This window comes from Phyllostomus hastatus, unplaced genomic scaffold (genome assembly GCF_019186645.2).
Source record: "Phyllostomus hastatus isolate PE091 unplaced genomic scaffold, TTU_PhHast_1.1 phas_contig_147, whole genome shotgun sequence".
NCBI classification, from domain to species: Eukaryota; Metazoa; Chordata; class Mammalia; order Chiroptera; family Phyllostomidae; genus Phyllostomus; species Phyllostomus hastatus.
The window spans coordinates 6,355,405-6,367,990 of NW_025333603.1; the positions used below are offsets into that span (position 1 = coordinate 6,355,405).

The window sequence follows — 12,586 nt, forward strand, 5'->3', positions numbered from 1 at the left end:
GCCGTGGCCTGCAACCCAGGCATGTGCCCTGACTGGGAACCAAACCTGCGACACTTTGGTTTGCAGCCTGCGCTCAATTCACTGAGCTACGCATATTCAGTTTTTACTTGACCATAATCTTGTTTTTACTCATCAGTCTTCTTTGCTGTTTGTTCATTTCTAGAATGCACTTGATTAAAATCAGATTGGTTTTAATAGTACTGGGTTGTGAATTATATTGTTGATGTTCTTAATGGCAGTCATTCAGGCATCATTTGTAAGTTGTGTATATACTGATGACTCAATATCTTCTCTTCTTTTTGCTAGTTAGTTTCCACAAGGTATACTAAAAAATACTTTTTTAGCCCTGACCTGTGTGGATTGGTTGGTTGGGTGTCATCCTGCAAAGTGAAAGGTGGCTGACATGCCTGGGTTGCGGCTTGGTCCCTGGTCGGGCATGTAGGAGAGGCAACCGATTGGTGTTTCTCTCCCTTTCTTTCTGTCTCTCTTCCCTTCTCTCTACAAACCAATAAATCTTTTTTAAAAAATCATTTTTTTAAAACTAGAAAACCTTATTGATCAAAATGTTCCCAAGAATTATGTGGGACATAATGCTACTGAACTTTAGGAAACCAGCTTGTTTAATCAGGATGTTAAAACACTATTCTGATTCTGTTGTGTTTAACATAAACTACAATGATGGGTCCCGCTATTAGTATTTCAGAGTAATTTTGTCATACTGGATTAAAAAAATTTTTTTGCCCTCATTTTGTCAAATTTTAGCCCCATAGGAAAAGCATTCAATTTAGAGGAAAGGTTTATTCCCTCCCTCCCTTCCTTCTTTTTTTTCTTTTTATTTTTGTGTATCAATTTTATGTTTGTTTTAGGGGGTAGCATAGTGGTTAGACATTTATATGAGGTTTATTTTCTTAATTATTTAAACTTAAGATAATAGGTTAGCATTATTAGGACTAATAGATTGCAGTTTCCAGATTTTAAAGAGGATTAGCATATGTGTTTGGATTTTTCATTAAAAAATGTCTTCTTTTCTCCATGTACTTTAATACATACTTATGTTTTCAGCTATTCAAAATACGTACTTACATCTAGGACCTGTGTGCTGCAAAGAATAATACCCCTAACAACTGTCAAAGCTATACAGGTTAGTGACACTTTAATTTTTTTTTTTAGAGAGGGGTGGGGGTTGGAAGGGAGAAGGAGAGGGAGAGAAACACTGATGTGAGAGAGAAACATCAATTATTTGCCTCTTGTATGCACCCTGGCCGAGGATGAACCCACAACCCAGGTGTGTGCCCTGACCAGCATTTGAATCAGTGACCTGTCACTTTGTAGGACAACGCCCAACTAACTGAACCACACCAGTCAGGGAAATAACACTTTTTTTTTTTCTCTTTAATATAAGTAGAATAATACACTTAATAAAACCCATTTCTATTCCCCTAAATATCTCTTGTATGTTTTTGCTTCCATGTCTTAGAATCCCTCATTTTATTCCATCTTATTAATATCTGATTATTATTCAGTATTCATTTCAGGAAACCCACATAGGATGCCCTTCCCTGAATAGCCACAAGACCTGGTCCTCGGATTGCAGTAGTCTCTCTGGCTCTTTCTTTTGGCTCTTCACACTAGTAGTTGTCCTTTAGTGCTTTTATAGTTTATCCCTTTCTTGATTGTGTTACAGAGGCACTTAAAACCAACCACTGTATCACTGTGTTTTAGTTTCAAGTTGTTCGATGTTTCATACCTGTCACTGTCCCTTGTGCCTAGGAAGTGCTTCTGAACATTTCTATTGTAGTTTCATTTCTTACATATTGACCCTCCTGTTCTCCTGGGTAGGAAGAGATAGACATGGTACAAGACAAACCCAGATGATTCAAAATTGCTTTTGCTTAATCTTCATAGAGCTTGACTTTTTCCTCAAAAAATACAATGTTGTCTAAGTCTAAAATGTGTAGAAGTGTAGCTGGGGCAGAAGAGAAGGTGGAACTCATTGATGGCAGGGACAGTGTCCTGTAATCCTTCAGAGCGTTGTTGTGTTAACTCTGAGTGAGTGGCTTTTACACAGGAGTCATGGCATGCTGCCCCACAAGGCTGAAGACCAGACAGACTTATTCAGGGGTTGGCAACCCATTGTTGGATGGAAAACCACAGTACCAAACCTACAAGTGAGTGATTCATTTTGTCTGGGAAATGTAACTTCTCTGGGCTAAACTGTTAATAACTTGTATCTAGCCTGTTCTAGTTACTACAGGTTGAGGACCAAGGAACAGTAATTATGAACTGATTGTAAGGAGAGGTTTTATTTGATGCAAGAAAATGGCAGCATAAATAAAGCAGTTAGTGATAAAGGAAGGCATTGTCAGGTTAGTAAGTTTGATGTGTGTGATAATATCATATCTATTTAAAGTGGATTCTGTGTAATTTTGCATGATAACAGGGTAGGATTAGGTGTGGTCACTATGTCCTGCCAGCCCTAGAGATCCCTGATTAATCTGATATGTTATTGGGCAGCTTTCATTCCTTCGGAAGCCTTTGTTGTTCTTTGTTAATAACCAAGAGAAGTAGGGTTCATATTAAGGCTTCTAGATTAATCATTCATGCTAAAACAATTTATTCAACCCATTTTGTCTACTCTTACATAGAACTGGGTGATTTGGTTTCCTGTCAGAATTAGCAGAGAGAAACTATCTACGGGATTTTCCATTTGGAAAGCGCTTTCCTTTGTGTCCAGAGGGTCTGAAGAAGTTGGTACACACTAAGTGATTTTCAACATGTTTTCCTTTTATTTCCTAGAGAAATGAACATGACATCAGAAGGCTGTTCTACTGAGAGTCACATCCAAGTTGGACAGTTCGTATTGGTTAAAGGAGATGATGATGAAAATCCATATGTTGCTAAATTGATTGAGCTGTTTGAAGATGGTAAGTTTTGGGTTGGAATGAAAAGCATTCCTTGTCATGAATAATTGGGAAGTTCTAGGTGGGAAGAGAGGCAGATACTGGTTCCTTTGTTCACAGTAGCATGTAGGGTGTGAACCCTGGATTCTGAAGTGGGATTGCTTTAGCAGTAGCTATACCCTGTTCCATGTAGTGAACTTCTCACTCACTAGAGCAGTACTGCATAAAAGGGGACTGGGGAGGGGCTCAAGAATTTAGCTTTTCTATGATTTTTAGGACTGGATGAGAATGGCCATTAAGGCAGGATTTTCAGAATGGAGCAAAAGGATGAATTCAGGAAGAAGGAGGAAAACAAAAAATAGGTGACTAGCTTTGTGTTAGACACTTGTCCTTCAGTTTTGGCATGAGGAAGTTAGTAATGAATTTTGCAATTTCAAATTCATAATGAAAGAAGAGGTAAGTTGGATTGGTTTGAGTTGATGTACAGTCAGTAATACAAATGCTTTAGTAGGTGTTTTTTTACCAAGAGGGACTTGTGTATAAGTGTTGAAAAGGCTAGAGGAACAAAAATATTGTTGCCCAGAGGTCAGTAAGTGCAGAAAGCCACGATTGCCCCTAAAACTGGAAGAGCAAAAGGGAAAGTATTGTTAACCAGAGCCTGCAAGTCCGCAGCCATTGCTTCCGCTGATTCTTTGAGCCTTTAACTATCTGCAAAGCAGAGAAGAGACCAAAAAGGTGAGAATGGGGGAGAGCTCCAAAAAGAGGATTAAGATCAATTTGAAACCAAACAGAACTGCCTCTTCCTAGAGCGAGAAGAGGAATGAGAGGTATTTAGTTCTATGGCAGTTTGTATGCCTAAAATAAGGAACTGGTAGAGTGGGTGGATAAAGATGTTTTTACATTACCTGGATAGGAAGGCTATTTGGCAAGTTAGAGGAAGACCTCATCAACCTGACATCTACTAGGGAGAGCGCTTCAGCAGTACAGACCTCTATTTGAAGTGTGGGCCCTTGCGTGAGGATTTTAGAGTCCTTGTGTGGTGCTTCAGTCTCTCTCTCTGAAAAGAGCTAAGAAGAAGAAGAGGTGATGATGGCGGCACTAGAGTGCACGTCCTTTCACTTGGAGCTAATGCTGGTATGGAGTGATACTAATGGTGTCCACAATGATGGAGCTGAAGATTGCAAGCATAAGTTTGCCAGAAGTCATCTCAGTGGCTGATGCTCTGATTCCTGCCAGGATTTTTGTTTTTCTGCTGTTCAATGGCTTCTTTGAAATCATTTATTTGTAAGATTTGTTCGGTGCCCTTGATTAGAATTGCTCCTTTTAAATGCCTTTTGTAGTTATTTTGATGACTGATAGCCACCATTAGGAAGAGGGTTGTGTCAGATTACTGCTGGTTGGTCTTGTGACCATTGACAAATTATTTAAGATCCCTGTAACTTGATTACTTCTCCTGTGTAAGGGAGCTAGCCAGAGCCCCTACCTTGAGGACTATTGTGAGGATTAAAATAGTATGTTAATCAAGTATCATCAAATGCTCAGCACAGTGTGTGATACATATGAAGTAGCTAATAAAATAGTCTCCCATTTTCTTAACCTTACCTTTTCTCCCTATCCCTCCTAGATTCTGAACCTCATTTCAAGAAACGTGCTCGAGTACAGTGGTTTATCCGATTCTGTGAAATCCCTGTCGGTAGACGACATTTGCTGGGTCGGAAACCCGATGCACAGGAGATATTCTGGTATGATTACCCTGCCTGTGACAGCAACATTGATGCTGAGACCATCATTGGCTCAGTGCAGGTAGGTGGTGCCTTGATTCTCAGTGTTATGTTGAACTTATTTCTGTCTGCCTCCTAAACTGCATGACTTGAAGATTATGTCTGACTCTAATTTACCCCATGGAATTGAATTTTTTGCTGTTCGTCATCTTCTCTGCTTGTCTGCCTACTTCATCTCAACAGATCTTTATTGGGAGCGCAAATCATGTGTTAGGAGACTCCTGGAGGGGGTGACATTTAGGTTGTGACCTGAGGGATGAGCAGAAATTAGCAAATGTATCTCAGAAATTATATTTAGCTGTGATTGTGGTAGGCATGAAGCATTGCGAGAAGTTGAATATACTTGCTTAAATCAATACAAAGAGTACTAGTTACTAGTACTAGGCACATTTGTGTTATGGACTTTATGATAAATTAGGTTCTAGTGAGCTGTAGGCTGAATTGAGATACTGGTTTGGGAACTAAGATATGGGGTATTCCTTGAACTAATTCAGACCCAAAATGAGATTAGATCATGGTGTGAAGTATAATCTTGTGGCGATTAGGTGGTGTGGTTTCATGGTAATGCAGAAAGACTTTTGGTCTGGCATGGCTGTAGTTGGATTTTCCGATCTGGGGGCTGAGAGTGAGGGAGTGAAAGCCAGGTGTAGATGTTGGAGCAGCGAGATGGGTACATTTGGAAAGGCAGAGAGGGAAGGAGATGTTTAGGCAGGAGCATGATGGTGAGAGTGAGCAGGACTGTGACAAGCCAAGCTCAACCAGTGATGGAAAACCATTTTGAAGAGTATTGAGCATTTGGGGGGTAAAATGGGGCCAGGTTTTAGAAGGCATTGAAAATCAGTTTAAATAATCTGATCTCACTATAGTGGGGGCCATTATAGGCTGTTGAGCAGTGAAGCATGCTTAAAGAAGTGTTTGTGGGGAAATTTGGAATAGCTGAATAGAATGGTCTGGGAAAGAAAGCAGCATGGGGTATGGCGATCAGCGAGGAGGAGTCTGCAGAAATGTGCTGTGCCATGGCTGTGCCTCTTTAGTTTGGAAAAGTGAAGTTCCAGGTAAGGGTGCAGACTTAAAATGCTTTGTAATCATAGCTCTCCTGGGGGCATTCCTTAGCTATTTTGGTCCTCATTGCTTTCTATTTACTTATTCCCAAATTCAGGTCGTGGCTTTAGCCCCAGATGAACTGTTACCTAAGAATATGAAAAATGAGAAGACGTTCTTTGTGAAACTCTCTTGGAATAAGAAGAACTTTAGACCATTATCCCCAGAACTACTTGCAGACTTGGATAAGCTACAGGAAGGCAGTCCCAGATGCTGGAAGCCCATGGAAGCTAAGATAAACAGCGTAGAAAGCCCTTCTTGGACCGCAGCAGAGTGTGTGGTCAAAAGCATTGAATCGAGGCACTCCACTTCCAAATCTCACCAAACTCGTACCCATCCCGTTACTCCAAGGGCAAGGAAGAGGCTAGAGCTTGGCAGTAAGTGTGGAGTGGGTCACAGTGGGCAACACTGAGGCTAGCGGAAATGATAAAATACTAATTCATATTACAGTATTGAGTTAATGCAGCAGTGGGCTAGGTACTGATTGGACACATTTTGAAATGTATATAACAAAAAATTTACCGTTTTAATTTATTTTAAGTGCACAGTTAACTGGCATTGAATATACCCACACTGTTGTATAGCCATCACCATCATCTCCCAATCATTAAACAATAACTTCTCATTCCCCCATCCTTTGGCAGCCGTTCTACTTTGTCTCTAAATTTGACCACGCAAGATACTTCATATAAGGGGAATCCTATAGTATTTGTCCTTTTCTGACTGGTTTATTTAAGTTTGTGTAATGTCCTCAGGGTTTATCCATATTGTGTTATATGTCAAAATTTCCTCTTTTTATGGCTGAAATAAATAATCTATTGTATGTGTACGTACCACATTTTGTTTATCCATTCGTCTGTGAGTGGACATTGGGGTTGCTTCCACCTTTTGGCTATTGTGACTAATGCTGCTGTGAATGCAGGTACACAAATATCTGCTTGAATCCCTGCTTTCCCTTTGGGTCCATTCACAGAAGTAGAATTGCTGGATGATACGATAATTTTGTTAATATTCTGAGGAACCATCATACTGTTTTGCATAGCAGCTGTACCATTTTATTTTTTCCCCACCTGTGCACAAGGGTTCTGATTTCTCCACCTCCTCCCATCACTCGTCATTTTTTCTTTTTGAAGGTAGCCATCCTCATAGGTGTGCGATGGTACGTCATTGTCGTATTTCTCGGTGATTACTGATCCGAGAAATGAGCTGTAATGAGCTGTTTCTTCAAGATCTCTGCTACTAAGGTGACATTGCTTTTAGATCCCTAGTAGAAGAGCTAAGAAACATATTTTAAAAGTCTTGAAATCATACTGACTAGTGTATAGACCATAGGGCTCTTCCCCTTCTTCCCATAATCTGTGATCGCATCACCCTTCTTCACGAGGAAGCGCCCTGGCTCCCAGGAGCAAGCTGGATACACACGAGTTTCACAGGAGCTATACCAACCCTACCACCGACAGCAGACTCCCCGAGTAAAAGTTAAAAATTTATTGGCAGTGCTTTATGCTTTTAGAATATATTCCACTGAGGAAGTGAAGTTGATTAAACTTTTTCTTCTGATATTTACATAGTTGGTGATATACAGTAAGGTTCTTTTATTTCTGTTTATTTTTAGGGCTTTTTTCATATTTGATTAATTTTTTTAGACATGTAAAATGCTAACATGGTTAAAGAGTCAACTATTTAAAACAAGCATAGTCAGAGAAACCTCATTCCTTTCTTCACGTTCACATCCTCTTCCTACCATGTTTTGTAGGTGATCAGCTTTATTAGTTTCTGGTTTATCTTGTTTTTTTATTTTATTTTTTGTGAAAATCAGATATAAATATAAACACACACACACAAACATACAAATATGCATATAATTTTACTTTCCATTCTTTTTTATTCAGTATTCCATAGGGTAGCATACTGGATATATTCTTTTCCAGCTTTTTAGATTTTATTTATTTATTTTTAGAGAGGGAAGGGAGGGAGAAAGAGAGAGAGAAAAACATCAATGTGTGGTTGCTGGGGGCTGTGGCCTGCAACCCAGGCATGTGCCCTAACTAGGAATCAAACCTGCGATGTTTTGGTTCACAGCCCACACTCAATCCACTGAGCTACAATAGGCAGGCCTCTTTTCCATCTTTCTTTTTTCACTTATAATGTCTTTGAAAACCACTCTATGGCTGTTCTGAGAGCTTTTGCTGTTATTAGTCATAAGGACTATGTCATTAGTCCTTTTGAATTGTAGTTTTTTACTTGATTTTGCAGGACATTGAAAGTTAAGAGTAAGTAAATTAAGTTATTGACCCAATAACATAATTAGAGGGAGGATATGATAAAAATATTTTAGATGAATTGTTTTTGACAGAAAGATGGAAAATGAAGTATGAAGGAGACCAGTAGATTGGGACATTTTTATATTAATTGATACCTGAGTTGTCCTCATATTTACCAAAAAAAATTTATAATTTTAGCTTCATGTTCAAAGATCTATAAGATATGGCCCTAGGTAGCATTTTAAAGTCAGGGTTATTGAGGTATAATTTACATATAGCAGAATTTTCCTCTATTGTGTACGAATGTAAAAACAGTTCTACAGGTTTTTACAAATGCATAGAAATGTGTAACTACCACCCTAATCAAGATGTAGAAGTTTTATCATCCCCAAATTCCCTTGTGTTCCTCTGTAGTCAGCCAGCCCTTCCCTCACATTCCTGGTAACTACCCGTCTGTTTGCTGTTTCTATAGTTTTGCCTTTTCCAGAATGGCACATAAATGGGCTCATACTGTACATAGCCTTTTGAGTCTGACTCCTTTACCTTAGCATAATGCATTTGAGATTCATCCATGTTATTGAATGTGTCAGGAATTTATTCCTTTTATTGCTATGTAGTATTCCATTATGATTTATTGTAGTTTATCTACTCCCAGTTTAAGGCATTTGTGTTGTTCCTAGTTTTTTGGTGAGTGTAAGAAAGCCACTGTAAACTTTCATACACAGGCACTAGGTGACTGTTCTCGTCTTATCTGTAGCTACTCCCCCGGACCATAGCTGTGACTAAAGGGAACTCTGCGCCCAGTGCTTTCCTGCCTCATTGTCTTAGCTCACATGGATCTCACTTATTCTCCCCAGCTAGCCCTCTCCTTTCCTTTTCAACACTTGAAATTTTGCCTTTCTTTTATGTTCTATCTGAAAAGCCATCTTTATTAGCATTTAGGTGCTTTGGGATGATTATTTTACTTCGTATTGTAGACATCTGTGTATGTCATTGCCCATGTTAGACTGGAGTGTCTTGCAGTTGAGGACCAGGATTGTCTCACTGAACTTTGCTTATCTCTGAGCACCTGGCACATATCTTGTCACTCTAAGAGCTCAGCTGATGTCTGTAAATGAATGGAGGGTTTTGGGTGTGTGTGGTCATGGTGAGAGAGGAGCAAATCCTAAGGTGGTTCACACATGGTTCTGTGTATCCCCTGAATTCAGCCAATTACCCCCGGGATCCTTGTCCTCTCTATTGGTGGGTTCAATCTGAGTTAAGAGAAAACTAGGCCTTGGTGTTACCTAACAGCCTCTGGTATAATTTTTTCAGATGCTGTTGAGGGGGGGCTGAGGATGTGCCATATTACCCCTAGTTGAAAACCACTTTTCTAATAAAGTACTTCATAGAAATCTAATTAACCATTATTTACAAATGCTGACTCAATAGTCAACTTATGGCTCTAACTGGGAAAATCACCCATGGAATAGGAAAGGGATTAAAAATAATATAGCTACCTTGTCTAGGGGGGAAATCATGGAATAATTCAAAATATGGATAACTCATGTCTTTGTATGACTTCAGTGGCTGAATTTAGCTATAACAGATTGGGAGTTAGTAGGAAAACTTACACATTGTCTGTGGTGATTTCTCTTGGGTCTAGGTTTCCCTATGCCACCTAACACCAGGATTTCCCAGCAGAAGTCCCAGGCCTCTTTGGATTCTCCCGGAAGAACTAAACGGAAAGTGGCCTCAGAGATCACCTCACCTTCTAAGAGGTCTCAGCTTGATGGACTGCAGGCCTCCTCTCCAGCTCTGAAAGCCCCAGAGAAAACTGGGGAGATTCGACGCTCTTATGCTGAGGAGGACAAGAAGGCTTCACATGAGTGTCGCAGGACCCTGAGAACCCGAGTTCCAGCTTTGAAAACCACAGAAATCAGTGAGAAAATAACACTTGAGCCTTTCAGCGGGGGAAGGAGGTCCTCGGTGGTGCCTTCTGTGGTTCTGAAGCCAGAAAAGATCAAAAAGAGGTAACTGGGATGTTATTCTCCCCCCACAGAGCAGATAGATGGTTCACGTGATGGGGTGTGTTTGGGTCACAGTCAGTAAAATTAGAGCGGTGGGTCCCAACTCTGAATGTGTCATAGAATCACCAGGAGCTTTTCCAAAATACAGATTTCTGAGCCTCTTTTCAGGAACAGCGAATCAATCTCTAAATGTTGGGCCCAGAAATCTGCATTTTTGAAATGCTCTTTGGATGATTCTGGTATACCTTACCTGTCCTTTGGGGATCACTGCTTCAGAAGATCGTTTCCCAAACCTGAATTGCTTCAGAGTCCTGGATTTCATTATTTGCTGGGACTCTTTGCCACATTTTAACAGCCATTTTCTTAGTATTTTTAAAAAAACTATTCTCAAATACATGTAGTATAGGAAGATAATGCATCTAGAATAAAGTTTACAGTTTGCCACTCGACAGTATTTGTAAATAACGAACTATGCAACTAATGTGAGAAGCCAGAAATTACACATTTCTGTGTTTCCTGCTCAGAAACTCCAGCACCCAGAACACTAAAATGTTAAAGTTTGCTTTATAAATGCTTTATATTTAATATATAGCTACATTCCCACTAACCTTGAGCTGGGTGGACCATGAGTTCATAAACACGTTGGAAAGAAAAAGAGAAACTGCCTGGGGTTGGTACATTCTGGTCTCTAGGTGGGGAGATGGTGAGTCTAATTTAAATAATAAGCTTCAAGCAAATTTTGATCTCTGGGTTTGAGTCAAACCTAAATTATAAACTTTTTAGCGAAATGATTAACTCCTGTAAGAAGAATAGTAGCCAGTTAGGCCATCTGACTATTTTCTAGTGTCTGCCACTGATCCCTAGTGCCCGAAACTGCTTTTCATAACCTTGCTGTGGCATCTTGCAGGGAGGCAAAACAACCAGAAGCTCAGGATGAAGCTACTTCTATTCCCCATCGGATCCGCAGAAAGAGTTCTCTCTTGACTTTGAATCGGATTAGGCAGCAACTTCGGTAAGAGTGCTCCTTGGCCTGCAGAAAAATGTTTATCACTGCCATCTATGATATCTATCAACTTGTTAAAGCCTCTTATAGTTCTTGGTTGTTATTTGCTATTCCACTGAAATTCATCTTTTTACCTAGTATGTCTGGAATTATGTTAATTTCACATAAATGTCATAGTTTGAAAGGGGCAAGACACACTGCTCCTGGCATAGGTGGCTCTTAGGGCCCCATAATCACACCTTGCAAGACTGTTAAGGTGTGATTGAACTTGGATTCTGAGAGCCTTGGGTTTGAAACTGAGCTTCGTTGTTGATTATCTGTGTAGCCTTGGAAAGGTTATGTAACCTTTCTAAGCATCAGTTTCCTTATCTGTAAAATGGCGATAATAATATACAAGGCACAAAAATACTATAAATAATGCCTTTAGCAGAGCACCTCAGTAGCAAGGAAGTGCTACTCTCTGTATTGCTCTCACACTCTGTATTGCTCAGCCTCAGGAGAGACTCTGTAGCACCTTTAATTTACACTGACCTATTAGGGCACTTGTTATTTAGACTTCACACACTGAATATCAGAAAATGTGCCCCACCATTCAGGTTTTTAGGTAATAGTAAAAATGACAAAGAAGAGGAAGAGTTTCTGCCGGCAGCAGAGATTTCAGACTCTGATAGTGAGAAGGAAGAGGCCTCGACACCACCCCTTCCAAGGAGAACACCCAGGAACCTACACTCTTCCATGAAGTCGTCTTTAAAGACCCCCTCCAAGACACCAAAGAAAACCGTAAGGTTCTTTTAGCTTCATTTTCCAGTGAAGCATCTCTTTCTTGTGATGGCTAGGGTCACAGTGCTACTAGTAGCAGCTGTATTCTGAGCACAGGTCTGTTCAGTATTCAAAGCTGGTACACTTGGAATGTTCCTGAACCCTAGGGCTGAAAATGAATCCAGCAGATAGTGATTTCTGAATCCAGGTTCCTGTTAAGATTTGCAGTCCAGTGGCTAAGAGTTGAACTTCCAGAGGGCAGGACAAGGACTGGCTCCTCCTCTTTGTGTTTCCCAGTAAACCCAGCAGAGTGCTTTGTGCACGATCAGTGCCCACGAGGTGTTGCATCCTGGGCTGCGGAGCCCTGTTGTTGGTTTCATGCCGCTCGATACACCTGAGAAACAGGAGCGCTACTCCGTTGTTGGTAATGACTTGCGCAGTGGCTAAGATTAAAGAAATAAATTGATGTCTTGTGCTTCCAGTGGAGCTTTGGTAGAAAGTTGAAAGCTATTAAGAAAAGAGTCTTCCCATGTTCAAATGTGTGTGAGAAATGTTTGGATTACACGAAGTTGAATTGCTTTCAGTATCACATGACTTGTCAAGGCCATTAACATATTAATGTTATTATGATCTTCAAAGAGGTTTAGAGTATGTCTTTGACCAGTTAACATTTTTTTCTGGAGCATAATGTTCTTTGGAACCCCCCTGGAAAAGGAAATCCCATAGGTCACTTTTGGGCGTGAGGCAGTCTTACCTGGAATTCTTCATT

General features: G+C 40.2%; 1 protein-coding gene across 2 annotated transcripts in view; it reads left to right on the forward strand.

Annotated features, from left to right (window-relative positions):
- The window catches only part of ORC1 (origin recognition complex subunit 1), a 30,928-nt gene that overhangs the window by 4,736 nt on the left and 13,606 nt on the right, over positions 1-12,586 (forward strand). Inside the window, exons 2-9 of one of the 2 annotated variants that reach the window (XM_045856757.1) lie at positions 1,063-1,141; positions 2,069-2,168; positions 2,797-2,924; positions 4,525-4,703; positions 5,841-6,159; positions 9,692-10,058; positions 10,963-11,067; positions 11,655-11,838. In XM_045856757.1, the coding sequence (XP_045712713.1) occupies positions 2,074-2,168; positions 2,797-2,924; positions 4,525-4,703; positions 5,841-6,159; positions 9,692-10,058; positions 10,963-11,067; positions 11,655-11,838 (1,377 nt within the window). In that variant the 5' untranslated portion in view covers positions 1,063-1,141; positions 2,069-2,073. The remainder of the gene's footprint in view (positions 1-1,062; positions 1,142-2,068; positions 2,169-2,796; positions 2,925-4,524; positions 4,704-5,840; positions 6,160-9,691; positions 10,059-10,962; positions 11,068-11,654; positions 11,839-12,586) is intronic. The other variant, XM_045856767.1, reaches the window with a different exon arrangement.